The sequence below is a fragment of the Colossoma macropomum genome, unplaced genomic scaffold (genome assembly GCF_904425465.1).
Source record: "Colossoma macropomum unplaced genomic scaffold, Colossoma_macropomum, whole genome shotgun sequence".
NCBI lineage: Eukaryota > Metazoa > Chordata > Actinopteri > Characiformes > Serrasalmidae > Colossoma > Colossoma macropomum.
The window spans coordinates 20,438,057-20,465,915 of record NW_023494786.1 but is presented as its reverse complement, the minus strand read 5'-3'; the positions used below and the strand labels follow the sequence as shown (position 1 = coordinate 20,465,915).

General features: G+C 39.1%; 1 protein-coding gene across 2 annotated transcripts; it reads left to right on the top strand.

Moving 5' to 3' along the window:
• The first annotated feature begins 6,716 nt into the window (after window positions 1–6,716).
• slc7a1b (solute carrier family 7 member 1b) lies at window positions 6,717–27,045 on the top strand. Of its 2 annotated transcripts, none has more exons than XM_036563449.1 (12): window positions 6,717–6,842; window positions 14,675–15,145; window positions 16,125–16,283; window positions 16,388–16,553; window positions 16,692–16,825; window positions 17,076–17,298; window positions 18,037–18,176; window positions 19,442–19,544; window positions 19,873–20,081; window positions 21,684–21,835; window positions 22,083–22,191; window positions 25,107–27,045. In XM_036563449.1, the coding sequence occupies exons 2-12, from the start codon at window positions 14,776–14,778 to the stop codon at window positions 25,283–25,285; spliced, it is 1,944 nt and encodes a 647-aa protein (XP_036419342.1). In that variant the 5' UTR covers window positions 6,717–6,842; window positions 14,675–14,775; the 3' UTR covers window positions 25,286–27,045. The 2 variants fall into 2 exon arrangements, with proteins under 2 accessions (XP_036419342.1, XP_036419350.1); XM_036563457.1 differs by lacking the exon at window positions 6,717–6,842 and adding an exon at window positions 12,880–13,057 and having other exon boundaries at window positions 25,107–25,285.
• The last annotated feature ends 814 nt before the right edge of the window (window positions 27,046–27,859 follow it).

The window sequence follows — 27,859 nt, the reverse complement described above, 5'->3', positions numbered from 1 at the left end:
TAATTTAGTTTAATCGCTCAGCCGTGCAGCAGGTCCTAAACTGTTTTAACTGCTCTACCATATGGTCGGTTTGATCTTCTTTTCTTAGCACGAGTAAAAAAAAAACAAAGAGAGAGACAGAACACATTCATATTCCACCACTATCCCTTTAATGGTTCGCCACAAGAGCTCCAAATCCCCAGTCTCCCTTTATGCAACACCAAACGCCTTTTTTTAAAAATATCTCCCTTTTCAGCTCTTCAAAAGCTTGAGAGGACCACTCTGCATAAATATCCACCTCATGAACAAGCACCATTGTGAGTCTGAAGGAGGTGCGTCTTTGCTTAATCGCACCTTTCATCCCCACCAATGGCATTTTCATTAGTGTTCTCAAATTGAATGTGTTAATAGAAACAGAGGAGTCCACGTGGAGAGCCGAGGCCACTTTGTTACAGCTGCTCCCCTTTTTCGCTAATCAAGTCCGCTCCTTGTCATCAATCACCACAGTGACTGTGAAGAAGCAGGTATGGAAATCAAGACTGAATGAGGCCAGTTATGTCCTCCATTTTCTCCACAAGGGCACTGATGTGTGGGACATTGGCTCAGAATTTTCCTCCTCCTCCTCATCCTCCTCCTCCTACTCCTGATCTCCTTTGGCTCCTTGGTGTTTTTTCATGATATCAATTGTGCTCTTACAGGCTGAGTGCTGGAACATTTAGGGTTCAAATTTGGTACGCTCATAAAAATAAGCCCTCGATTCTTGGCCTAAATGCATCATTCTATGAACAAAAATCATGCTAAACCAAATTTTTCTTGTTTTTTTAAATTAAAGTGTTTGAAGTAATACATAAACATTGGTAAAGTTTAAAAAAACGTACCATTCACTACCGAGTCCACATATGGAAACTGTGCTGCAGAAACATGCTGTTCTAAATTCATTGTCTCTCTGATGTTGCAAGAATCAACTTGTATATATCCGCCTGTTTAGCCTATAGCAGCTTAGCCCCGCCCACTCACACTGAAGTTCTAAGGAGTGTTTCTTCTAAATGAGGCACACAGGAGATTGGAAAGTGGTCATGTAAAACTGAATTAGGACTGTTTTTAGTATTAGTATTATTAGTGGACCTCAAGGAAAATATAAAAGGGAAGAACATGTAGGAAATAAAACCTTTACATTATTTGGATATCAACTTAAAACATTTCTTCACACTTATACATCTTATTTAACAAATATACACCCTTAAAAGGAGCCTCTTCAATGTTTCTTTAGGAAAGGCAGTGGAAATATAAAAAGGGAAACAAGGTTCCACAAAGACTTCTTTGAGTGATGCCATTGAAAAGCCACTGTCAGTTCTCTAAAGAACCATGTCAGTGACTGTGAAGAACCTTTAGTAACTTTAAAGAAATTCTACATTATGTAGAGGTTCTTTAAACTTAAGAAAGCTTCTTCACACATCTCATTGGTTCCCTGAAAATGTCCTATCTTATGAAATATCCACTGAGAGGTTCTTTAGAGAGCCAAAAGTGGTTCGTCTATGGCCTCTTAATTTTCAGGGAAATTTGTTCTTTGAAGGTTCTTTTGTAAAGGCAATGGTTCTATATAGAACCATTAGCACTCAAAGAACCATTTGAATGCATAAATGCTTCCTTGCTTGGTCAGATAGTTCTTCTCAATGATCATGTCAATGATAAAAGCCCAGTTTTATAGGCTCCTTGGTTTTATTCATGATACCGATTGTGCTCTTATGGGCTGTGAAATATCTTTCTCTAGCTTTAAAGAACCCCTTTAAATGTGTTTCTATATAGCACTAAAAAAGGGTTCCACTAGAACAAGTCAAAGAACCTTTTTTGGTTCTATATAGAACAATTTTAAAAGGTTCTTTAAAGAACCATCCACTAATAAGAACCAAAAGTGGTTCTTCTATGGCATCATTCAAAATAACCCCTTTTGACCCTTTTTGTTAAGTCTGTATGAAAGAACAAGCCAGCTGCATTCATTTTTACACCTCTCCTGTAGAACAGCAGAACTTTTGAGGTTTCTTCTGCAGTGTCAGCCATTAGTCTACCTGACTGCCTTTTCCTTGATGTGAAGGCACTGTTACTGAAACAAGTCTCACTGAACTGATTATTTTTTAGGATTTTCTTTCCTTTTTAATGTATAGGCTTGTTAACTTGTTAGGCAGCATTAAACATAAAAAGACCAGTTATTGAAATAGATTTCAGTACATTCAGAAACACATCTTCCAGGCTTTTCTCTCCATAAAGTCTATGATTGTTAACGTGTGAGAAAAATGATAAAAATGTGGAAATAAAATGACTTTTCTGGCACCACTGTTGAAATTAGCAGCTTTGAAGTCATTTTAGGTCTTTCACTTTGGAGCAGCATCTTTCATCAACACAAGAGGAAAAGCTGCTGCAGATTAGGCTGTAAGCTTTACAGAACATTAACATTATTTTGCAATTATTGTGTTATCAAACACAGCGTTTCCTATAAAAATAGGCAAATAAACTGAGGACATTCAGTGCCCCAGGTGTTGTAGTGTTACCCAGGTGTTACACTGTCTGAGCCAGCTCTCTCTCAGAGGTCTTTCTAGGACACAAACTGACTGCAGTTTGTCCTCATTTTCATGAAGGATACAGTGAAGTTCACTCTGCATGAAGCAGTCAGGCCCTGTCTGTGATGTCATGCTGCCCTCTGTTGGCTGATCTGTAAACTCCATACACTTAATTATGCAATATTTTTCCTGCAGTCATACACAGCACATTGGAATATTCACTTTATTCTAAAAACACAAAATGAACAATAAAATGTGTTTCCAGCATGCTTTACCCGAGGGCCTTTCAGTTTGTCAATACACTTAGCATTGATGCCAGAATGCTCTATTTTAGTTTCATTAGATGACAGAATCTTTCTCTAGCTCATGGTGTTTTGCATAATGTAAATTAGCCTGGGCTTAGCCTGTTCTCATAGTGGCTTTCTTCTTGCCCAGCCCAGACTCGCACAGAGCAAGCGATATTCTTGTTCCGTGCACAAATTGGCAATTCTTTGACGTAAAGGCCTGCAGCTACTTCAAAGTTGTCATTAGATTGTTTGTGGCCCCTCTAATAAGAGTCCTGCTAGAACACTAATCCTGTATGCAGGCTCATGCATAACAATGTGACACAGACTACTCTCAGCACAAATGCAAATGAGACAGCATACTGACAAACACATGAAATTTAATGCATCAAAAAGATGAAAATAAAACTGAAACATTGTTAGTCAGTATCACAGAATGGCAAAAAGACAACATGATAAGAATTTAGTAACAGACATACGCAAAACTTTGAATGCCCTTGAAAAGATGACAAATATGCACATTTTAAAGAAGGGATTTTGCAATAAATGTTCCCAATCAGGGCGGCACGATGGCACAGTGGCCTCACAGCAAGTAGCGCAAGTGTTCCAGCCGGGTGACCAGGGTTCTTTCTGTGTGGAGTTTGCATGTTCTCCCCGTGTCTGTGTAGGTTTCCTCCCACAGTCCAAAGACATGCAGTCAGGCTAAATTGGCCCTAGGTGTGAGTGTATCTGTGATGGACTGGCGACCTGTCCAGGGTGTTTCCTGCCTTCCGCCCAATGAGCACTGGGATAGGCTCCAGCACCCCCCATGACCCAGGAGGAGAAGTGGCTTAGAAAACGTGTGTGTGTGTGTTCAGTCAGATTCTGGATTCACCTAGCCAGGTAACTTTCTTTTTGCATAATAGCTACAAACATCTTTCTTAGAACGTCATTAGTTCTAATGCTGCATGTTTTGCAAAAGTCTATGAGACAGTGGTTACACCTCTATTCTACACAATTCTGTGCAATTCCACACCAATCACATCACCAAACTTGCTGCGTTTCAGCTGCGGTTCAACCAACATAAGCACTTAATGTTAGATCAGCAGCTCAGACATTGAGTCCAAGAATTAATGAGCTTGCTGCAAAGAAAGGATGTCAGGCATTTAGTTCAATCAAATAGGTAGGTTTAAAAGTCTGAGCTCCTGGGGACATGTAAAATTTAAAATATATTTCAAGTATTCATGTAATATTTCAAGGTCTACTACAAGTGCCTATGTTTGTTGTTGACACTTTAGTATATTTTGAATTCAGTTCTGGTTATAGCAAAATGTTGATTAAAAATGAAATAAAAACATTGGCGTTCTCTGGGCCATGGATTTGTTGAGATTTTTTAATATTTTTAATGTAGTGGATGAGTTTGACACCCCTGCTCTACAGATACTTAAATATGGCATTTCTCTGGCAATCTTTATGGTAATATGGTAAACTCAGCAAATAAACAGAAACGGTGCATTAAAATGTGTGTTCTCTGTAGAGGATGTGTAACTTATTTTCACTTAGAAAATAAACACACTACTTTATTAGTGGTGCCCAAACTTTTGCATATGGGGACATTTCATGCAAAAATCCTTTCTTTAAAATGTGCTTGTTGTGTGACGTATTATCTACCGTTAGCAAAAAAAAAACTATAAATTAGTGGTCAGTCGTCTGCCTGTGAAAAAGTAAACTTCATTATTTTTTCTTCCTGGTACTTTAGTGCTTCAACTCAGGCTTGTTTTTTGGATTTTTTTTTATTGATTATTTCACACACGTAAAAGTTAAAAATAAAAATAAGACTGAAACATAAAGTTACTCATAATAACAAACCCATAACACACAATGACAAAAGAAAGTTGTTTATTATTTTGTTCACTAAAGCAACAATACCTTTGCTTGAGTATGAAGTTAGGCTACTCTATCCTGCTGCTCAGCTGTGTCCTAATGTGCCATTAAATCTGCATTGCTTCTTAAATTACTATACAGCACATTTATTTGCAGTGACGGTACACTTCTCCTGCTTACTTAGTACAGCATTCAGTCAGTGTGGGGTCACAGTTATTAACCCCTGACCTCAAAACGTTTATAATGTTAATGATGAACATTCTCTCAGGATCTTGTATTTAGAAACACACGATGTGAAAACGTATGTATTAAAATACAGGTTGATAAGTTTATGACATAAACAAAGCACAATCACACATTATGTTTTTAGACATAGAGGAAAAGGTATGTATGAAGTATATTATATGAGCGCCTGCAGTCCAACCTTGAAGTTATAATGAAGGTGGGATTAGTATTTTTTAATAAATCGTGCATTTTTTTGCCACATGGTCAATTGTAGTGCGCAATGTGACTAAAAGTACTTTTACTCATTTAGACTCACTGGGAGGCACAAAAGGAAAAAGCCCAGGTTATGTAATGTACCACCCTTCATTTGGTTAAGTTCCATTAGAAATGGTAAGTTATTCATTCTTCAGGAGATATTTTTGAGGAGATTAGATATAAGATAATCCACTTACATAAGGAAGGTGGAACAGTGGAAAAAAACAGCTTCCATGCTTCCAAAAGTTCAAAAACTATTAAAAGCTATAGGAAAGATATTGGAGGTGTGGAAAAACATCCCTGCAGACTTCTTTGAGAAACATTTTAGAAGCAAGTCTCCTGAAATACACACTACACACTGAAACACTACACACGTTTAGGTTACGATTACTGACTGTAATCTGTCTGTTGTTGCACAATTCATTTCTGTACCTCATCCTTTGATGGACAGGCACCACCGCTGGCCAGTTGTTATTTGACTGGGGGACGATTCTCAGCCAGGAAGTGACACTGACATGGTATTGATGTGTTAGTGTGTGTTACACTGGTACAGGTCTATCAGGTAGAGCAGCAGGCACTTGGAGAGATCCGGAGGGCCTAGGAGGAATTTCCCTGGCTCCTTTTGTTGCCTTTTACCCTTCTTCTGCTCCTAAATTTAGCAACATTCATTCATTGGGAATGAGGCTCGTATTCCTCACTCCTTCCTCTCTCTCTGTATATGTAATAGACAGACTTTATGATTACTCTACCCTGTAAAGCACAAATAATGTAACTGTAGACCACATAATGAACAAGATTCAGTTTAGAGGCAGGTCTTGCACTGGAGCAGTCACTGGGCTGCTGTAAGAATGATAATTCCTCAGCTTGGCATCAGTGGAGTTCGACATGGCTGGGTATTCACTGTCTAAACGGAACTGGAGCCACATTGTTTATGGCTGTGCAGTTTCAGTCTTCCACTGTGGAGGGCGTTGCCTGTGCAGGTGTGGCTGAGAGAGAGAGGCTTTGGATTCCTCTTTCACTCAACTGTTTTATCTCCACTGACAAACCTCACCTTCTGTGCTACGATTTAAGGTAAAAGCAGTTGCTTAGGGTTCTCTGACCACCAGGGGGGGCCTGAGTATGTACTTTTATAAATGTATTCAGTATTCTTTGAAGAAAAAAGTGCAGTGAGCACAGAGATTTTCCGAGTTCTCTCATCAACATTTATTAAGTATTTATTCTTCTTCTTGCATGCAGATGGCTCAAGTAGGGGATGACTCTTAGGACCAGAAACGGCAGTTCCAGGCCCATTTTAGAGTTCACCTGATCCAGCTAATCAGTCCTTTCTGCGCTGAAATGAATGTGTGGCAACAGGAAAACATAACCGTGCAGTGCGGAGCGCTGGACAATCTGTGGGTTAAAAGTTACACGAGCTTGTGGGTGTGAACTCCCAGCCGCCTACTATTATCCAATCATAATGCAGGACGCCCTAGCAATAGCGAAGACACCCAGCCAATCACGGCGCGGCGGGCGGGACTAGGGTTTGGCGATAAGCCAGACCTACTACTACATCTGCCCCACCCTCTGATTGTAGCCGGTTTTGTAGCAAATGTTTAAGCAGTTCCTCATTCGAGGTCGACTAAAGCTTGACTGTATCCCGTAATTCGAGCCCTGAATAACCATCATCTGAAGCTCTGACGAGGTAAGAAAGTAGTAAATTCGTTTAAATGATTTCTGTCCCGTTTCACTGTGTTATATATGTAGCAACAACTTGGCTGTAAATGAGCTTCCTTTGCATGTGTCTTATCTGTTAGCTAGCATACAGTCCCGCGCTCATCTTTGTAGCTACAGATGCACATGGCTGGAGTGTCCATCTTAAAAGCTGATGCAACCCACTGCTAGCGATTGCACGGTCTACTTTAACTTGGACCGGGCAGCTTTCATATCAGTTAAACACACATTAAGCAACGGCTTAATAAACACATTAAAGCTCATGCTTTTCCCGCTTTTTTCCGTTTTTTTGCGCTTTGTGTAGGTCATTCCGTCCGTCATGTACAGCGGTCTGTCCACATGTGCACTCATAGAGAAGAAATAAGTAGACAAACGGCTTAAACTATGGCCGTTAAATAGCTAAAACGTGTTTTTACTCGTTTTATAAGCCTTTATTAGCTGCGCTACCGTTTAATCGCACGTGGCCAGAGCTCCGGTCGCGCGCTTTGTGAAGCCTGAATGTCTCGTCACTTCCTCCTCGTGCCTTAGGGAGTCGATGTGGCTTTGCTGGCAAGGTGATCCGCACCCGACTGACTGACTACTGGAAAATGACCACTCTCCTAGCAGGAGAAGTCGGGATAGTGTCAGTTTTCCACTGTAAATTGGCTTTGAAAAAATCTTAAAGGACCCAGATCATGGAAAATCATCACATTTATTATAAACGTGTGATTGTAGTTTGTGTAAACAGTGTCAAAATGCCAAAACGTACAGTTCACTCCTCAGTCAATGTGTGGAAACGTGTTGCAAAAAAGCACATCTTAAATTCCTTGTTTTTGTGACGTCAGAAAATATATTTACATATGCACATATTCAGCATACAGCAGTTTAGCTCCGCCCATTCACACTGAAGTTATAAGGAGTGCTTCAGTCCAGACTACCTTTTGATTAAGGCACAAAACAGGGCAGCCAATCGGAGCAGAGATCACTTGCATCAGTCTTAAAGACGCAGTAACAAAAACAGCTTCTTTAATTCTAAATGATAGAGTTTGGGAAGTGGTCCTGTAAAATTTGAATTACGCATAAAGCCACACAAACATGAGTGGACTTCAGGGAGAACAAAATCAAATACAGTAAAATAGGATAGCCGCCCCTTCACATCTTATTTAGGTCCTTATTTGTTTCTGTTGAGAAGCATAGGTGTGGTGTTTATACTCTTTCTTGTAATTAACGATGGTCAATAGACTATGGATATCAAGTCTCAAGAGCAAGAGTGCTGACCTAAGATCGGCTCTTATCAATCCATGCAATTCAGTTCAGTGTTAGATAAAAGGCTAATGCTAATCCCAGCATACTAGCACACTGAAATGTATTAGATTCAGCTGATATTTAAAGGTGTTTTTAGTTGTTTTTGGGAAGAGCAGCACTTTATTCATCATTTTACTGATATTATTTTGTAATTTAAATCAAGGTGGATGTCTCAATTTTTTAATTTTATAAATGTAAATACAATGTTGCTGTTTTGTGTGTGTAACCAAGCAGGAGCAGAACTGTAATGAGAGAGAATAATACTGATGATATACAACCCAGTCATGCCCATCATGTCATCGCTTGTTAGGACATCTGTCTTTTATTACATTTATGACACTGGCTTTACCACGTCTACATATAATAACTGATGAAAGGCTGCTCGTCAATTTGATTTCCTGTCTAAATATGAACCAGTATAGTTGTTTGCATATTCATCTAAATTGAGTGAGTGTCGTTGGTGGTCTTTTGAGGTCCCAGAAAACCCAGTTGGGTGTGTTGTCATAAGGAAAGGAGAGCTTCACCACCTGTTGCTGTTTTAGGTGCCTAGCCAGTCTGTATAGTCATGTGGCAGAGGTTGCTGAAAAAGAGATTCTGTCTTGGAAACTAAATAAATGTTGTGTTGTCTATATCTAGTATCAGTGTTTGCAAACTGTAGATTTATTACAATTTGACTGCTTTACTTGTTTGTAAATAGTTATGCCCTCTGTTCAAATCACCCCAGGTTTAGCTGCTGGTTTAAAAAAGGAATTGGCCATCTGATGCATGTTTAAACTGCCACTAAATCTACAGTATAAATCCTTGTACTGATAGGTTTGTTTGCTCTGATTGTCACAGCACTGATATTATTGTGTGTCCCTGTTAATATGTCAACAATATTATGTTTTCAGAAATAGAGTTGCAGACTGACTTGACCTTAGGTTGCTAGGCCTGTGCACAACATAGCTAGAAACACATTTGAAATGAAACATAAAATCTATGATCATGAACTGACTACTGGACACAAAACGACTTTTGATCTACTTCTTTAAAAGAAAGGGTATCTCCAAGACTCTTCAGGGATTTCCAAGGCATTTGAAGTTCTCGCCAACTAGAGCATGCCACTCTTCCAGAGGGGAGGTAGCTGTGATGTTCATGTACTCTTTGGTTTTGGTCATGGTGTTTGTTTTTCATGGCAAGGGGTTGTGTTGTTTGGGTGTCATGACATTTTTGGTCATGACCATGTTCTGACCTTCAAACGTGAACTCTTGGTCATCATGTGTAAATAACAAGAGTGTGGAGATTGACAGCACTCATCTTAGTAGTGCCTTTTTTGGACCCTTAAATAAATCGCCTCTGATGATGTTGGTTATGTGGCAGTTAGTTTTGCTGGTATGTGCTCTTCAGATAGGTTATTAATAGAGCCCTTAGTGTTTAATAATAACATCATGACAGGGCGAGTGCTCTCAGGGATCATTTTTAATCAGAGCGGCTGGGCAATTTCAGGCTCTCTTGGTCTTTACTCCTCCTATTATTGCAAACAACAGTGGAAAAATTAAATGTTGAGGTAGCTAATCATCTTACCCCATTCTTAACTGTGCTCACCCCCCCTTTGTTTGAATTTGAAAGATTCAGATAACTTGGTAATGATAAAATGCGGTCAATGTCAGCATTACTTTTCATCTAGATATGTATTTATATCTAGATATAATGAATGCTTCAGTTTTTCATGGCTATTTTCTGCACAGGGTGAGTCAGAAATGAGCAGTGCAAATATCTCTAACACTTAATTCTCATTTGATTGCATCATTACCATTATGTGTTAGACCAGTGGGTGTACCTGTGTCATGCTACATATTGGTCTAATACGAAATGGTAATGAGATCAATCTAGTGTTAAACACCTTATAGATGGGAGGTTGTAACTTTTTACTAACCCCCTAGTAACTCATGCTGGTTATTGAAGTTCAGGACTTTTTATAGTACTGACAGACTTAAATCAGGGCCACAGAGTAATGAAAAACAAATAGCATCTCTAAGCACCCCCACCTTCAAAACACGAGACTGGTGGGTAGTGGCACTTCTGGAACACTTTTAAAAAGTCCATCTGTCATCAATTTTCCTTTAGTATGTTTATATGATAAAAGTTTCTTTCAGAAAAGGGGTTTCAAAGTCAAAGCATCGCTATGGGAAAATTTGACCGATAGCCAGTCCCACTGATAATTGTTTGTCTTTTAATCAGGTTGATCTGACAGCCTTACAGTCTTTGAGTGCCCTCCATGAGAGTGCCTGCCATTCCAAAATGATCTGTGGTTCCTGTAGTGTCCCCACGATTTGATTGGTGGAGGAAGGGGCTGGGTTCAGTCCCTGCCCACACTTTTGATTTAGCGTCTTCTGAAAGAGGCATGAGTTACTATCCCCTTATAACTCCTCCCCATTGCTATAGGTGTGGATGAACAAGTTGTTCTTGTCCTTGCACCTTCAGACGTGACAATGCCGAGCGTTCCAGTGTGCGTTACACAACATCGTTCACGCGGCAGATTCTGTTTTTCCTTAGTTTGACGTCTATGTGAAGCCCTGATAGATGTATGTTAAAGCCATGTGATGCTGTGGTAACCTCATCTGTCCTGCTGAATGATTGGTATGGTTCTGTAACCATACACACTTGCTGGCCCAGCTTAGAACTTTATTTATGATATGTTTGAAAAATATAACAGCGATGATAATTGATCAGGTCGGTGCCCAGAATGATTAGTTGAAGTATTTATTGTGAAGATATCACTCGTAGCGGATGGGAGCTGTGCTATCACAGGCCAGTCTCTGCACTCAGTAAGGACACGTGTCCTCTCATGGCAGCGCTCTTGCTGGTCTGACTCAGCCAGAGAGTCTGTTGCAATCATACTTGGCAGACACACACAGAAATCCTGCCTTCAGTGGGCTTGCTGAAAGTGCTATGAGTGAATTCCTCAGAAGGCACATTCCCATAGCAGCTCATAAAAGACAAAGATCTTGTCTCTTCTCTTGAATTAGGAAGAAGTAGGATTTTATGTGCCTAACGTTGAAAGGGGCAAGAGAAGATCAACAGCAGATAAAGGTTTTTTCCTATTTGCAGTGCTGTTCACCACATTTTAATCATTTCATACAAGCTTTATAACTTAGACATTTTTGTGAATGTCACAGAGAAACAATCAAGCATTTTCTCAAATGCTGTCAATTTGCAGTTTTTGGTCAACCGACCTCTGTGAGCTCTGCCCACATACGTCTTCATTTTTAGCAGCTGTTGTTGCAGGGAAATCCCATTGATCCTAACGAGACGTTTTGGCATATAGCATCAAAACAAGTTTGTTTAGAGTCATTGCATAACATTTTGAATTTCTGTTTTAAACTTGCACACTTCTGAGCTGTAAGAAGGTGTTGAGCTAATCGAAGCTAGACTTACTGGACAGCAAAGAATTATTTGAAATTTATGATACACTCTAAATGTAGATATTTTGACCAAAACTGAATAGTCTTCTACAGTTTCTCATTAGGTTGACCTAATGAGCAACAGATGCTACAAAAGAACACCTTTATCAGTGAAACATGGATAGGTTAACTTGCCATAAGAGCAGATTGATGGTATTTGAGGAGAACAGTGTTTGTTTTTTGGAGTGTACAGAAATGTTCTTGAACTTGAATAAAGGTCCATAACGTGGTTAGTGAATTTGTAAAGCCTAGTGTTGTGCAAACTAGACAGACTTTTGTTTCTTCTGCTGTTGATCTTTTCCGCCCCTTCAGTTATGGGTGTATACTGCCCTATGGAAGGATTTGTGGGTAGTATATTAATTTCCCTACTCTGTCATGACACTAAAATTTAGAGAGGCAAATAACAAGGACTAAAATAAAGATGTGACTAATTAAAATATTAATTAGGAAATAGAAAATTCCAGAACTGACTGGCTGAGCTAATATATGCTTGCACACCAACTGAACTCTTTATTAATGCGCAAAGGTCTTTAAAAGGGTCCCTTTTATTGATCATAGACCATAGTACTGCATATTTTGTGAGTGTGTATAGTGTGAGGCATAAACATGTGCTTGAAGTGAAAGGCCTGTATTCAACATACCCTACATAGAAACCCAGTTTTGTTTACTGAGGGCCTGACAATAATAAAATGTTCAATTTGGCTATGTTTGATGTGTACAATTCATAAATGGTCCTTGACTTGAGTGATAAACCTGCTTACTGAAATCGGAATTGTTTTTCTTTGGAAATTAAGTTAAATTAACATTTTTAGCATTGATCAACAGTTGTTTATCGGTTAACAGTTAGTCAATTGACCATTAAGTCCCTACTAGAAATGTATGCTTTTCTAAATTTGTCCAGAAATGTTTACAAGCTGACACTGAAAGAATTTTAGAAGGGACCAACAGTCATCACCTCTTTTGTGAAATGCTAACTGCTCCTTGTTGGCTTTTATTCGTCTTTAGCAATGTTAGCATTCTTGGATGAACTACGCATTTGAACTCTTGCTTTAGTGTCTTATGAAGTGTGTGTTGCATGTGAGGGGAGGCCACAGCCAAGAGAGCGTTCTGGGGTGACGGACAGACAAGTGCGTGGTGGCAATGGTCCCCACAGCTGCTGAAGTCCACCCTGTCATGTGAGCCAACAGTGTTCTATTTGTGGGCCCAAGGCTTGTAAGGGTTAATAGCCACAAAGACATCTGACGTGTGCCTGGATCACTGACTAGCACTCATTATAAACCCATCCCCACGCATGTATTTATTTGTAACTAAGAGCAAAACACAGTTCTTCAAAGGTTTGGTTAGCGATTAGTCATTTTTGGATTGTTACTCTACATGGGTGGTAGAGCAGTTGTGGTTCAGACTGGAGGATCACTTTAACATTGTGAGGGTTGCCCTGTGGTTTGGGTGTTGCAGTTTGGTAAGTGAAAGTTTTGGTTCAATTTTGAAGTGCTCTTTTGGTGTAGAAAAGGGCTTTATCTTGGTTTGATCTTAGATTATCAGGGCTCCAATCTTAGCTCTGGGAATGTTCTCGTTCTACATTGCTTTGATGACTCCAGGTTAAGAGGTTTGTTCAAGAAGGTTTAATCTCTTAAATGCATTACATTTATAAAATATTCTGTAATTTCATTTTTAGAATAGCGCAATGCAAAAGGTGCTTATTTCCATTAAAACTGTGACTTTGTTAAAATATGCAATGGGACTGTAGTGTGGCATCATTCCGAACATGATCCTGTTTCACCATGGTACGTTAGCTCGATGACGCCGGCACTGTGTCCATGTGTTTCAATGAGTGAGGAGGTTTACTATAAAAAGATCTTACTGTAAAGTCAAGTTGATACCTCTTTAACTTCCCCCTGGCATGGTTTCTACTGCAACACTGAGCTAGTCATAAATCAGACTACTTTTGGCTTTAGGGCCGGGTTCTGAACTGAGCTACATGTGAAATTTGTCTGGAAGGGGCTCTGATGTAAGAATATCGTTCACTTTAAAGACACAGTCAGTGGTTTCAGAAAAATAAAGCAGTGGCCCAGCACTGAAGTTTCTATATAATGAAAGAAATGAGTTGGAGGGCATTAGCATTTGTAAATTCAAAGGCCGAGCTCACCTAAAACCTTTAAACAAACAGTATACAATTCATATAAATCTAAATTTTACATAATTTGTCTCTTGTTGGAAGTTGGAAACCTTCATATTTAGGCTTATGATAGAAATGGCAGCTGAGCTTGGCTAAGTATGTTTGCCTTCGCAAATATGTATTTGCATGGTAACAGTTTGTAATTCAACATGATTCAATGATATCTTGATTTAAGTTTATTTCCCCTGGTACAGCAAAAATGAGGAGTGACTGAAAATTTGCATTAAAAGGTTGAAGCTTTCATTTTCAGTTTTTGAGAGCATTCAACATAATAAATGTATCATATGAAACAAAAGTTAATGTTAGCCCCAAGTTAACACACTAACCACAAGATAGGATGTCACAATACAATACAGTACAGTATGACACAATACGATATGTTGTACTGTAATGTCTCTAATCTTCTGTGCTGTAACACCTTTAGAGGGCAGCCGTGAGTAATGTTTGTTTATTTGAGTTCGAGCTGTGTTTGGTGCTACTAACAATTGACAGTTAGGAAGCAAGATGACTAATCAACTAGTTTGGCTACTTTAGGCTTATACATTAATGCAATATAATTGTATTTTGAAGACATTATTAATTGCAATTATTAATATGGCAATAAATTGCCAGCTTAAATTTCATGATCATGACTGGCCTAGTCATTCTCAAGAATAAGTGGGCGTACTATAAATTTATTGTAAAGAAAAATGGATTTACTGCAATGTACAGAAATGGTTTTGAACTGACTTCAAAGAACTCCTTGGGTCACAGACTAGCATAATCAGCTGATCATAATGTTAGCTAACATTATGTGCAAAATAATATGCTTAAAAATGTTGTTTATCTCACCTCTTTAAGTCTTTTGTCTCATACACTGATTGTAATAAGTCTTTGTCTGTTGTTTTTTCTTTTTATCAGGTCATTGGCCCTGCTGCACAGACCTCTGTGTGCGTGTGTGTGTGCGTGTGTGTGTGTGTGTGTGTCTGTGAGCTGTGTGAGACGTCATCGTCATCATCGTCATGGTGCTAGCCACATTGAAAGGCCTTGGGAAGCAGCTGCTGAGAGTGAAGGCAGTGGACTGCAGTACGGAGGAATCACGGCTCTCCCGCTGTTTAAACACATTTGACCTGGTGGCTCTGGGTGTGGGCAGCACACTTGGAGCGGGTGTGTACGTGTTAGCTGGGGCCGTGGCGCGGGAAAATGCTGGCCCAGCCATCGTCCTTTCTTTCCTCATCGCCGCGCTGGCCTCAGTCATGGCTGGGCTGTGTTACGCAGAGTTCGGAGCACGTGTCCCCAAGACAGGCTCAGCATACTTGTACAGCTACGTTACTGTGGGAGAGCTATGGGCCTTCATCACAGGCTGGAACCTCATCCTCTCCTACATCATAGGTAAGCAAACACTTTAGAAAGTTCCGTCACGGGTCAGTGACCTGTTTTGTGTTCTAAACGTTGAAACTTTTGAGTTTATAGAATAAAGAATACAGGCATAATTAATCAAGATTTTGTTATTACCAAATTTCATGGATGTTGCAGTTTAATGAGAAAATAGAAAGGATATGGTTTTCTATTACATTCTATTGCATGCAGTTCATTTTTTCTGATCCTAATTGGGCAGTGTCTTTCACTGTATGTACAGTACCCCAGCTAGGTTCTGTTGTGCCGCATAGTTGATAAAGCAGTTTATGTTAAATAACACAATTTCTTCAGTCCTTTCATTGTTATTAACATACACTATTAATAGCTGCATTGATAGTCCACCTCATAGTCTGCTTTTCTTTGTTGTATCTTATGATTAAGGCCCTATGCCAGTACGTGTATGCAAATAACGACATACAATTCTTCTGTACAAACTCATCATACCTTCTTACGTTACTGTGGTGGTTAAAACACTCAGTAATCGGGGGGGAGAAAAGTCAGAACTGAAAATGGGTATTCCAACAGCTGCAACAGCTTAACACCTGGACAGACGACGACTGTCTATTGCTGAATTGATTTACTTTCTTTTTTGAAATTAAGAGGTGATGTAAGATTATATAATCATCGTTTTCAGAGCAAAACCTCGTATTTGCAAATACAGTTTACAGGAGAAGGACAAAACATTCAACATTCTTAACTTTTAGTGTTAGATCTTATTCAAGATCTCTACAGAAGCACATTGGCAGTACAAAACAGCTTGGCCAGGCTTGGGTTTCGCTTTAGTGCCCCTTGATGTAACGCTGAGAATGCAGTTTTGCGAATATCATGAGACATTTTAAAAATGCACAAAACCTTGTTTGCATTCACATACTTGTTTGAAGTATGTTTCTGGCCTAAAAGTAAACCGAGATCCTTCAAAACTAAAATGTATTTGTGTCCATTCTCCTCTTAGGTACTTCCAGTGTAGCTCGAGCATGGAGCGCCACGTTTGATGAGCTCATAGGTAAACAAATAGAGTTGTTCTGTCGGACGCATATGAGCATGAATGCTCCCGGAGTTTTAGCCGAGTACCCTGACATGTTTGCTGTTCTCATCATTCTTATTCTAACTGGTAAGATTCATGCACAGTACATGCCAATGACCAGAGTGTCCTTCAATCTAATAATCACAAGAATCAATGCTGAGTACCTTCATTAAGTATTGTACTCTCTTTAGGGTTGCTGGCATTTGGTGTGAAGGAGTCAGCCATGGTGAATAAGGTCTTCACTTGTGTTAATGTGCTGGTGTTGATGTTCGTGGTGGTCTCTGGCTTAATCAAAGGAAGCCTCAAAAATTGGGACCTGAATCCAGATGAGATCCTTAACAGCAGCTCTCATGCGAAGTGAGTTTGGAGTCTAGACTTAAGTACTTTACTTTGTTCACCACAGTTCAATAAACATGTATGTGTTTCAGTAAGAAATTCTAGTCATTACTCTGATGTCAGCTTTCAGTTTAACTCTTAATTGTGGTGTTTTTGCAGTGAAACGCAACCACTGGTAACAGTAGAGAGTCTGGGTGAGGGAGGGTTTATGCCCTTTGGCTTCACTGGAGTACTGTCAGGCGCTGCTACCTGCTTTTATGCTTTTGTTGGGTTTGACTGTATTGCTACTACAGGTGAGTAAGAGAGTCTTGCACAGACATGCACATGTACACACCTAAACATTGTCAACCTGGCTTTTTTGTTCTGACCTGTTTTGTTACCAGGACTATACCCAAGTTATAGAAATGTTCTACTAGCTGTACTCTTCTGATCATCTTATTCTAAATATCCTTTAGTAAAGCTCTGTAGACAGGAGCATGCCGTTTTTAGAGTTGTTCAAGTGGCTGCTTCAGACATTGGACATTCCTCCTGTCTTTACTGTAGGAGAAGAAGTGAAGAACCCACAGAGGGCCATTCCCATTGGCATAGTATCCTCGCTCCTCATCTGCTTCGTGGCCTACTTTGGCGTATCAGCAGCCCTCACCATGATGATGCCGTACTATATGCTGGATAAGAACAGCCCGCTGCCCGTGGCCTTTAAGTACGTGGGCTGGGATGGGGCTACATATGCTGTGGCCGTTGGGTCACTGTGTGCCCTCTCCACCAGGTAGGCCACCCTACTCTAGTGTGACATGAACTATTGATATAGACTCAGTTCCTAATAAATGTTTTAATAAATGTTTTAATAAATGTGGCTGGATGTGCAAAGAGAAGCTGATCTTTAATGAAACGGATGATATAAGGCCCATGAAACCTCTGTGGGAAGTGTCTAACTTATATGATAAAATGTGTTTAAAACTGTAATGTATTTAGCACTGCTATGCTAAAATTTAATCAGTGAGCGACACTGAATTCACCTTTTACATCTGGTAGTTTTTATATTAGTGGTTGGGCTCTTTCATGCTTCTGTAAAAGAAGTAAAACTGGTTTACGTCACATGACTAGCTTAAGGCAAGCAATAGACCTTTGAGGGCATGTCGTCATTTTGTAGTAACATGCCCAAAAATGGAATCCATGTTTGACCATTTTTTGGCATTTAGCTGCGTCACACCTGTGGTAAGCAAAAATGTTCCAAAGCTGGTACCTAGGACCAAATCAATCAAACAAAGTCTCTGTTTTTCACCACAGAGGAGATTTAAATACGTGCAGACAAAATATTTGTTTACCACTGGGTGTAATAGAGCAATTTATTTATTATTTATTATTGTATTTTTTTGTCTTTCTAAATGCCACTCATTATTCTCATAGACAAAATTCAACTGTGTTTGAAGAATTACTCACTCATGTGTTGTAACTGTGCCTTGCTGCACTGCATGGCTCTCTCTTTCTCAACTCCCTATACTAGTCTACTAGGCTCCATGTTTCCAATGCCCAGAATTATATGGGCCATGGCTGAGGATGGGCTACTCTTCAAGTTCTTGGCCAAAATCAGCGATAGGTCCAAAACTCCTGTAATCGCCACTGTAACGTCAGGCATTGTAGCAGGTGAGAATAATGAATTAAAACCACTAACAAACTGGTTTCCTTCACAGGTCTCAGTGAAATGATGTCCTGCAGTGTGTGTGCACTTTCACCCACTAAACCTATACTTTTTCACTAAACCTTCTCACAGGGGAGATGAGACATTGGCACAGTGATTTTAGAGATTTTTTTCTGGGCCAAATAAACAAAAATCACCATTGGAAGGTCAAACAAGCATAGTGACCAAATGCATAAGCAGTGACAAGAGACCATCGTTTCTCACACGAGTTTTAAAGGGTTTTGGGTTTTCTACAGTTCTCTGAACCTGGCTAACTCTTCCGGTTAGTTGGGTGTTACATGACGTTGGATGATGTATTAACATCATTCATCCTTCCCCTCCATTTTCTCTCTCCTCCACTCATTCATTCCCTCCTTGGTGCGCCTCAGCCTGCTGGGCTCCGTGTTTCCAGTGCCACGCATTATCGTTGCCGTGGCACATGACCGTCTGCTCTTATCCTTCCTGTCCTGCCTCAGTGAGTGAAAGATACCTGTTTTCTCCACCGTGGTGGCTGGGCTGTTGTCCGGTAAGCTCAGAGGAGGAGCGGAGGAGTAGTTTGAGTGTTACATGTAGTCGTGGGCTTCGCTTTTTTGTCTCCTAGTAGAGAGTTAGTGTTTGCTGTTTGGTGTCAAGTGGCCAGCGAAGGGTAGCGTGTGGTTCACAGTGGTCAGTGAATCACAGTGGCTGTAAATGTCAAGTCAGACTGTTGAGGAACAGGCAGCAATGAAATTACTGCACTAAATGACACTGACGTTTCACTACAGTACAGTAAATTTAAATATTCACTGGAGCAACACTAATGTGGCTCAAAATGTATGGGTTCCTGATTGTTCTGCTCATATTAATCAGGAGAAAATCAAATAAATTGCAAATCATTTGCGCCTGACTAAGTGTTAACCATCACATGTTCCTGATAAATTTCACTGATTTTTATTTGAAATAACAATTAACACTACCATAGTAACACTGCTGTGACAGTCACACAGAATTGGGGTGTTTTTACACTGAGTTTGTAAAATCTTAATGTACATATTCTTTAATTTATTTCTTTAAATTGATTGCTTTCAGAATTAAGTAGTACAACTGATCAACAGTGCATGTGCTCTGTTTCAGAACAATAGTGATTCTTGTTTTAGTTTTGAACAATTTATTAAAAATCACTAATGCTGTATGCCCGTCTCTGACCTTTTGATAAAATTGATCTCATGTTAAGCTTTTTTTTTTTGCACAGCTGTGATGGCCTTCCTGTTTGACCTGAAGGATTTGGTAGATCTCATGTCCATCGGGACACTGCTGGCATACACTCTAGTGGCTGCGTGTGTCTTGGTTTTAAGGTATGCCTTTAGATTTTCCTGGCTAATGTTTCTGGAAATTTAAATGTTAAGGACCTCAAATATGAGTATAAAATGTTCTGTAATATATTAGTTAACGATCTCTAAAAGTAGTGGTACACAGTTTCAGGTTCTGCAAAGATCCAATTAAATGCTAAACAGTCTGGCCCCACTAGCAAAATATATGCAGTGTGTACAACAGTGTGATTGAACTATAAACTATACAAAAAACCAAACTGCTGCATGTAAAACCTCATATAGCATGTCTTCATTTTCAAATGTTTTTTAAATTCTTTGAAACTACAAAACTCACTCCTTTTCTGATGATTAGGTATCAGCCAGAGCAGCCCAGTGTGAATGTACAGTATCAGATTGCAAACTCTCAGGAGGAAGCCGAGCCAGACTCCGTCAGTGAGAGCAGCTCACGCTGTCTGGCTGGAGCTCAGGACAGCTGCACTCTCAACAATCTGCTCTTCCCCAAAAATACTGAACCGTCCTGCCTCTCTGGCTTTACAGTCAATGTCTGCACCAGTCTAATAGGTAAGACAAACACTCACAAAGCACTAACATACCATTTTAGAGGGTTCTGTTGCAAGTATTTCAGACCCCAATGGCATTGTTGTGATATTTGGTACAGTATAAGGATTGGTTTGAAGAGTACCAGCTGATGGCAAATGTGTTTTTCATTGACTCTGCTCTACCATGTGAGATTTGAACTTTATTAGATGAAGGGAAGACCAGAGCACACAACCTACACATCTCTATAGCAAAGAAAATACATAAGCTTTTAGAACACCTACCATTTGTGAATAGTCAAACTGAAAGTGTTGGGTGAAAGTGTTAGAACTTACCTCATCTCTGTGGTTAAATCTGACAAATTGAAGGGCTGGTGGCTAAAAAAAAGTTTGAAAAAACAATGGAAACATAATTAATTCAGTACATTTTCTGTGTTTGAATCTGTTTCCAGCTTTTAAATACATGCATTAAAATGAATATGAATAGTCAAACAAAGCTGAGTCAAACACTGGCAAATTTGTTTTTGACCACAAAGTAGAATGGCAAATATCACATTGAATAATATTTAGTTAATTTAGTTAAGCAGATTTTTGATGAATTTTTGAATGAAAAACTGTATTTACGTGAGGGGAAATGTGGATTTTTCTCTTGGGGGTTTTTTTGTTTGTTTTTTTTTTTACTAAGATAAGTTGTAATACTATGTTACAACGAGGGTTATTATAGTTAACTAAAACTATTATTAGAATGAAAAGGAGTAGTGAAAAAAGTGCTTGTTAACTGATGATAAAAACAACCGTTTTCAAAAACTAAATCAAAACTTTTAATGTCCACTACAAAACTAACAAATACAAAATAGAATTTCTGAGAAGAAAACTCCAGGTTTTGTTTTTTTAGTGTGTTGAGAGCTTAGAAGGTGATACCTTCTGTGTTTGTCTGTTTTTAAGGAAAGCTGGAGTTCAGATCTCATTCTATTGTATTTTTTTTTCTGTCTTTTATCAAATACCTGATATCACAGCATTACTCAAAATACTAAATATTAAAACTGAAACTAAATAAACTAAAGCTACTTTTACGAAAATAAAAAAACAAAGCAAAAAATATTAATGCACCCTCAGAACTAACTGAAACTAAACTGAAATCAAAAACCAACATGAAAAACTAAACAAACATGAAAACTAATGAAAGTTTAAAAACTAATAACCCTGGTTACAACTAACTCCACAGTGTAGAGGCTGTACCTCAGGCTGGTACCTCTCACTATAAGAGATTTTCATATTACAGCTATATTCAACTAATAAAGAGGGTAAATAACAATTCACACCTGTATTATTTTAGGTTAGGTTAGTTTCATGGTACAAAAACAGAAAATATTCCTCCAAATGTTGTGAAAAATTGCATATGATGTTGCTTCAGGAATATGAGATGATGACCAAAAGCACATTCTACTCCCATCTACATAAAAAAAGCTGTAACAGTTTATCCTATGTTGTGCCTGCTCTCCCAGAGTAGAGCTGTTTTCATGTTATTGTTATTAGATCCCTGAAATTAGGGAAGGGTTCTTATGTTTATCATGTGATTAATTTTTAAAGCACTTTTTAATAACTCCTCCTCACGCTCTCTCTGCAGGTCTGCTGGTGTGTGTTTTCTGTATTGTAGCCATGCAGGGCGGTTTGGAGGTGTGGTCTCTCAGTGTGCTGGGTGTTCTCATGGGAGTGTGCTTCCTCATCACTGTGTTAATCTGGCGGCAGCCTGAGAGCAAAACCAAGCTTTCCTTCAAAGTAAGAAATGAGCAATATAAACGTAAGATATAAGACACAATCCCTAAGAATAAAGTAGAAATGCACTGGCTAAAATGATGGGATGAACAAAAGCAAGCTTTGATGACTGTACTGATAAAAGGAACAGGATAAAAAGATCATAAACTTTAATTAAAGTCATCTCTGGTTGATTTTAATAAGCTGGTGCCAGATGTCTGATAAGCTAAGCACTGAGCGATTGTTATATGTATGTGTGTTTTTGTTTCAGGTACCTCTCCTCCCCTTTTTGCCTGTGCTTAGCATGTTCATTAATGTCTACCTGATGATGCAGCTGGACAGAGGCACTTGGTGGCGTTTCTTGATCTGGATGGTCATTGGTAAGCTTCACCCTTGTGTATCTCTTCAGATGTATCAGATGATTTATATGCACATGCTACAGCAGTTAAACTCAAGACCTGGAGGAACATAGACCAGCACAATTTAGTGTCCTCTAAAGGGGGACAACCCTGGACAAATGACATGTTTTGTTGATTTTCTAAATGAAAATAAGTCAACGTGTTCTCTACAGATGCTTATATATTTTCTACAGATGCTCATACATTTCCTTTTATGTTTTATTTTTTTAAAGTAGAAATTGTGCACTAAAATTTGTAGAAAATTAAATTTTTAAGCTTGTTTCCTGTAGTTAAAATTAAATACTTGCAAGAGCGTAGTGCTGCACACAGAGTTGTAGCAAAAAAGTGTAAACTGGAGTTGCAGCAGTTCGTAGCCCAGTAGTTAACTAAGCAGTTAGCGGGCTGGCGACCTTATCTACCAAACACAGTAAAGGCACAAAAGTAAAGATAGTTATACCACCTCATACAGTCTCCTGACTAGATATCATGCTGCCTCTCTCTATTTATAGCTGGTAAGAAATGTTTAAAGGCTTGGGCTTAGACACTGTTAAAGTTAGTATCATTTTGGATGTCAACACAGCCAAAGCAGTAACTCTATTGGTTAAGGGTGCAAATTTGGTTGTTCACCACAGTAGAACTCTTCTAGTAGAACTGTGAATTCCATTAAAATTTTTGCTGACCAAAATCGAGTGTGACTGGGCCTGAGTGTAGCAAGTTCAACTCAAGGCCTTGCGTATTATCTGATGAGTTGAATCAGATGGGTTAAATGAGGTAGAGTAATACACTGAGGTACTGTGTTCCCCCAAGACTGTAGATTTACACTACTGTGTATTGTGGCTACTCTGCAGCATCCCTCTTGGGCGGTAATGCTACCATGGTAGCCAGGTTGATAGAGTTCAGGATGTCTTCTCCGACTATAGACATTGACTCTTGATTTCCCTCATTTTCCTTATGCTAACTGCTACTTGTGCACCGAAATTCAAGACATGCCTGGCCAAAAGTGCTTTTATGTATTTATTGTTTTTTGTTTGTTTTGCCTTTTTTTTTTTTAAAGCTTTCTAATCAACATACTAAATATTAGGGGTGCGGGAAAAACTCGATTCTTAGATGCATCGCGATGCGGACGTGAACGATTCTGAATCGATTCATTCAACGTCAAAAATCGATTTTCTAAATATTTAATTTATAATGTAATGTTGACGGAACGCAAAAGGCTGAACTGGAAGTGCGGAAGTGCAGCGCCCGGACAGTCTGTGGCGGCACATAACAAAAACACTACTGTATGAGTGAGAAATCCGACCGGCTCCCTCTGCATTAAAAGCCAGGTCAGGTCAGGAGTCACAGCACAAATGATAAGAAGAGCCATTTTGCCTTTCAACGAAGTCAGACCACCTTGGGAGCCACAACATTTAATGCCCAGTATGTCTCAGTATGTGATAATGTCCTAGTATGGGCTAAACATATAAACGAGAGCGCAGATTTACTTCGCTCTGCTTTAAGCTTTAGCTTTAGTCGCTTTCCTTCCATCTCCACCAGAAAACTTTTCTTCAAAACTAGAAGAGTTTCTTGTAAAATGTCTCAGCGTCCGGCTGTTTTACGAGGCTGAAGTCGCTTCTCATTCACCAGTTTCTCGTTCTAATTTTCCCGTTCCACCTTAAATTCTGCCTTAGGCGCCCAATGTAACTGCTGCACCATTTAAGGTGGAACAGGAAAATACGAAAGAGAAGCGAGTTCATTTTCGCAACTTTTTAGAGAAAGACAGTCTCTCAGCAGATTTAACCAACCGCGCTGCTTATAAATGCGAATAAGTCCTCCAAATGTCCGTCTTAATCTGTTTTTTCGTTCGCTACTGGCGAGGCCAGACCTTGGGCTATGTAACCTGCTGTCTGCTATCTGTTCTCAGTCGTTGAGAACCAGGGATTTCGTGTTATGCTGCACACTGTGGAGCTGAGATTCAGTGTCCATTCTCAAAAATACACTCTCTACAACGAGATCAAAAGGGTGGCTGTAACGTGCTGCGTGGACACCCATTGCCACTGGATCTTATTTCAGGGCAACAGCGCATTTTATCGCAGATGAGTGGCAGCAGCATCTCTGAATGAGAGCCTTCTAGTTCACTTGCCACATCACCTCCATTTGATTTATTAATAAAAGATACTTCAGATATTTAAAGCAAAGTATTTGTAATGATCCATAATGCATTTACATTATGGATCATTACAAATACTTTGCTTTAAAACTACCAAGTCCTCAGACAGTAGGAAGATAGAAATCATGCATAGAGAAAAAAGATGCATCGAGATGCATCGATAATCGTTTTATAATCGCATCACAGCCCTCTGAATCGTAATCGAATTGAATCGTGAGGTGCCTAAAGATTCCCACCCCTACTAAATATAAAACTACAAGGTAATGAAGAAAATAAACTATTATTATTGCTAAAACAGGCTTTCAATAGAACAAAATTGTGCCGACAAAAAGTTTACATAAAACAGACTTACTGGAATTATTACAGAATGTGCTTATGAAAACAGTTGTTCAAGGTAATAAATTCCTCTGCAGTGGAGAAGTTCTCTTTATGAGATTTTGATACTTTGTCGTAGCCCAGTTTAATCTTTTGGGTTTTTTATTTGGACAAAATATTTCACCTATTTTCTCTTTCAGCCAAAAACCACAAATGCCACTATTGATCACTTTTCAGCCAAAATGTTTTGGTGTCTGAGACCAGTCCAGTCAAAATACTGAAGAAACCATTAATGAATGTGCATTACCACTCCGTTAGAACTTTCAACTTTGATCAGTTTAACAGTTTTAAGAGGCTCTTGTATATCCTCACGTGTTTTATAGAAACATTTCAGACTGAATATGTAAGTGTGCCCTCTCTTTTTCCCTCCCAGGCTTTGTCATCTATTTTGCTTATGGGATCTGGAACAGTGCAGAGGCTGCCTTGGCCGGGAATAATACAGATGAAGAAGTCAACTCCTTTAAACCAGACTCTAAGACAAATGAAGGGTCTCAGAAAGGGGCCTTTTACACCGATTGTGTTGATCCTACAGTGGAAGACAGCGACCCCTAAAAATGCACCCGTGCCTTGAACCATTCGTTTCGCCCAATTGCAGTGGCTCGACTTGAGTAATCAACAGGGAAAGCTTAAGCTTATTGTAGCCACTTGCTATCAAAGCACCATGATTTAAAGGCATGTTGCTGTGCCAGGTTTACAGCATTACCAGCTTTAAAGCTGATTTAATGTTGTTTTATGGATTTGTTTACTGTTCAGTGCTGCAAAATACGTGCCATGTTTCTTTTTGCAGTGCTCTTACATGCAGATGTACTGTGTGCTCTGTAGCAGTCAGCCAAACGATTGTTGTTTTTAAATATATTGCCAAAGTATGTCATTTGAGCTGTAAGGTGCGCAAGACGGATATTTATGTATATTTGGATTTTGTAGGAGTTTACAGGAATTGTGTACATAGGTGTTACGAGTGTGTGTGTGTGTGTGTGTGTGTGTGTGTGTGTTTGTATATATGGGAATGCTTGCACTCTCTGATGATGACGGCAGTTTTTGCTTTCAATGGTTTTCCTTTAGCATTAAGAACAACTTTGCACATCTTCACATGCAAATGTCTCTCTGATAACTACACTTCACTCCACCTGTTCGCATGCCATCCATCCTGAATTTTTCTGTCAGATGAGTTCTGTTGTAAAGTGTGAGCTTGCATTCTTCTAGATGCAGCTAAACTGTCCAGAACTGCAGAAGAACAAAGGTTTTGTGTGGTATATTTATTACTGTCTGTGAAATCCAGTGACTGAATTAGCAGTTCTTAAACCTTTTCAGTCTAAGGCCCCCTTTGTGGGTGGTAAGTGCCCCTGCGTGCTCCCTCTCGCTCCCCCTTGCCCTCCCCTCGCCCCCTCAGGGACCTGGTGGTAGCAGAACTTTGTCCATTTTGCTGGCTTTTTCCACAGCTACTGCTGACCTGCACATACAGTGGTCCTGTTCTCTGACAGTACGGGTAACTCATGGGCAAAGTATGGCTGTGAAATGTAATTAGTTCACATGTATTTCATTTTAATAATGTTTAATAGTAATAATAATAATAACCAAGATTTTCTATGGCCCCTCAGTGGGATCTTGCAGTACACTGGGCATATCTGAAAAGCATTATGAAAGCAGCAGTGAGGGGGAAACAAAGAGGGACAAATTGTAGGCAAAGAAGCAATTGATATTTTTTGTGAAACTCGACTAATTATTCTTTATGCTGTGTATTTAACAGTGGCGATGAATTGCAGTGCCTTTGCGTAGGTCAGTTTCTATAATGGTCAAATATATTGCGTGCGTGGTGCTTTATGACAGCAGTTTTTGTATTATGTTGCTTTTGGTTTGGGATTAGTGTAATTATTTATGTCAAGTTTTTGTTGAGGTGTCTTTGTACGTTTTCAGCTGAGCTCAAGTCCATTTTCTTCTCCCTGAATTGGATCAGTTTGATTCCAGCAGCTTTTCTTTCTGAAACATGTCTTGTGTAACAAATCCAACCTTCAACCTTCAAGTTAAATGGTTGTTGAATTTGTAACTTTGTATATTTATAAATAAGCTTTATGATTAAATCCACCTTACTTGTACTTATTGTACACAGTATCTTGGAATGCTAGTCTAGCATTAAAATGCTCCAACCTTCATAAACTAAACAGAAAACTTGAGACACAGGAGACTCGAGTCATTTAGGGTAACATTATTTAATTGGTGGATGAATATTAAACTTTATGTACAAAGAGAAGAACTGTACATTTCATGTATATATTTCTGTGTTTCTTTCACAATAAATTATTTCTTTGTAAAAATGTTTTAAACATTTTTTTCATGTTGAGCTGCAGTTGAATCTCAAATGCTCAAATTATGTACAAAAATCACATTTTGAACCACCTTTTGGAATAATTTGGTCAAATGTTTTGAAGGATACTACTTTACATATAATACTTGGTGGACTAGCTAGGCCAAAATGTACAATTCTAGGAGGGTCACAGTACACAGTTTAGTTGGCAAGGCTGATGTGACTCATGTAGGGATTGCTGACTAGTTGACCAGATTTGAAATGAAAAGGCCAGTGCTGTGCTGTGCCCTTCCACTTTAACTCTGAATATTTTGAAATCAAATAAGTTGAAATCTTACTTCAAAAATCTAGGAGATGCTGGTAGGGTAAGTCTTTTAAAGCTAATTAAAAAGCATGTATTGTGTGGCTCAGAGAACTTCAAAAAATATGCTGACATTGCCAATGCTTTACCACTAGAGGGCAGTATAGTCACGAGAATTGTCTGCACAGGCAAACGCAGTGTTCATGTCATGGAAAACTGAATTTCTCTCTTTTTAAAAAAAGGTTTTTTGGTTAATATGTAAACATTGTTAAAGTCAAAATATACTATTCACTCCCCAGTGCATACAGTCCATATTTTTGTAATGTCATAAAAAAACATTTATATTTATCTGCCTATTCTGACTACAGCAGTTTAGCTCATCCCATTCACACTGAAATTATGAGGAGTGTTATAAGCCATAATACAGAGCAGCTAATCAGAACAGAGCTCATTTGCATATCACAATCTTAAACGCACAGTCACAGAAACATCTTGCATAACTGTGAGGGTTAAAGAGTGAAAT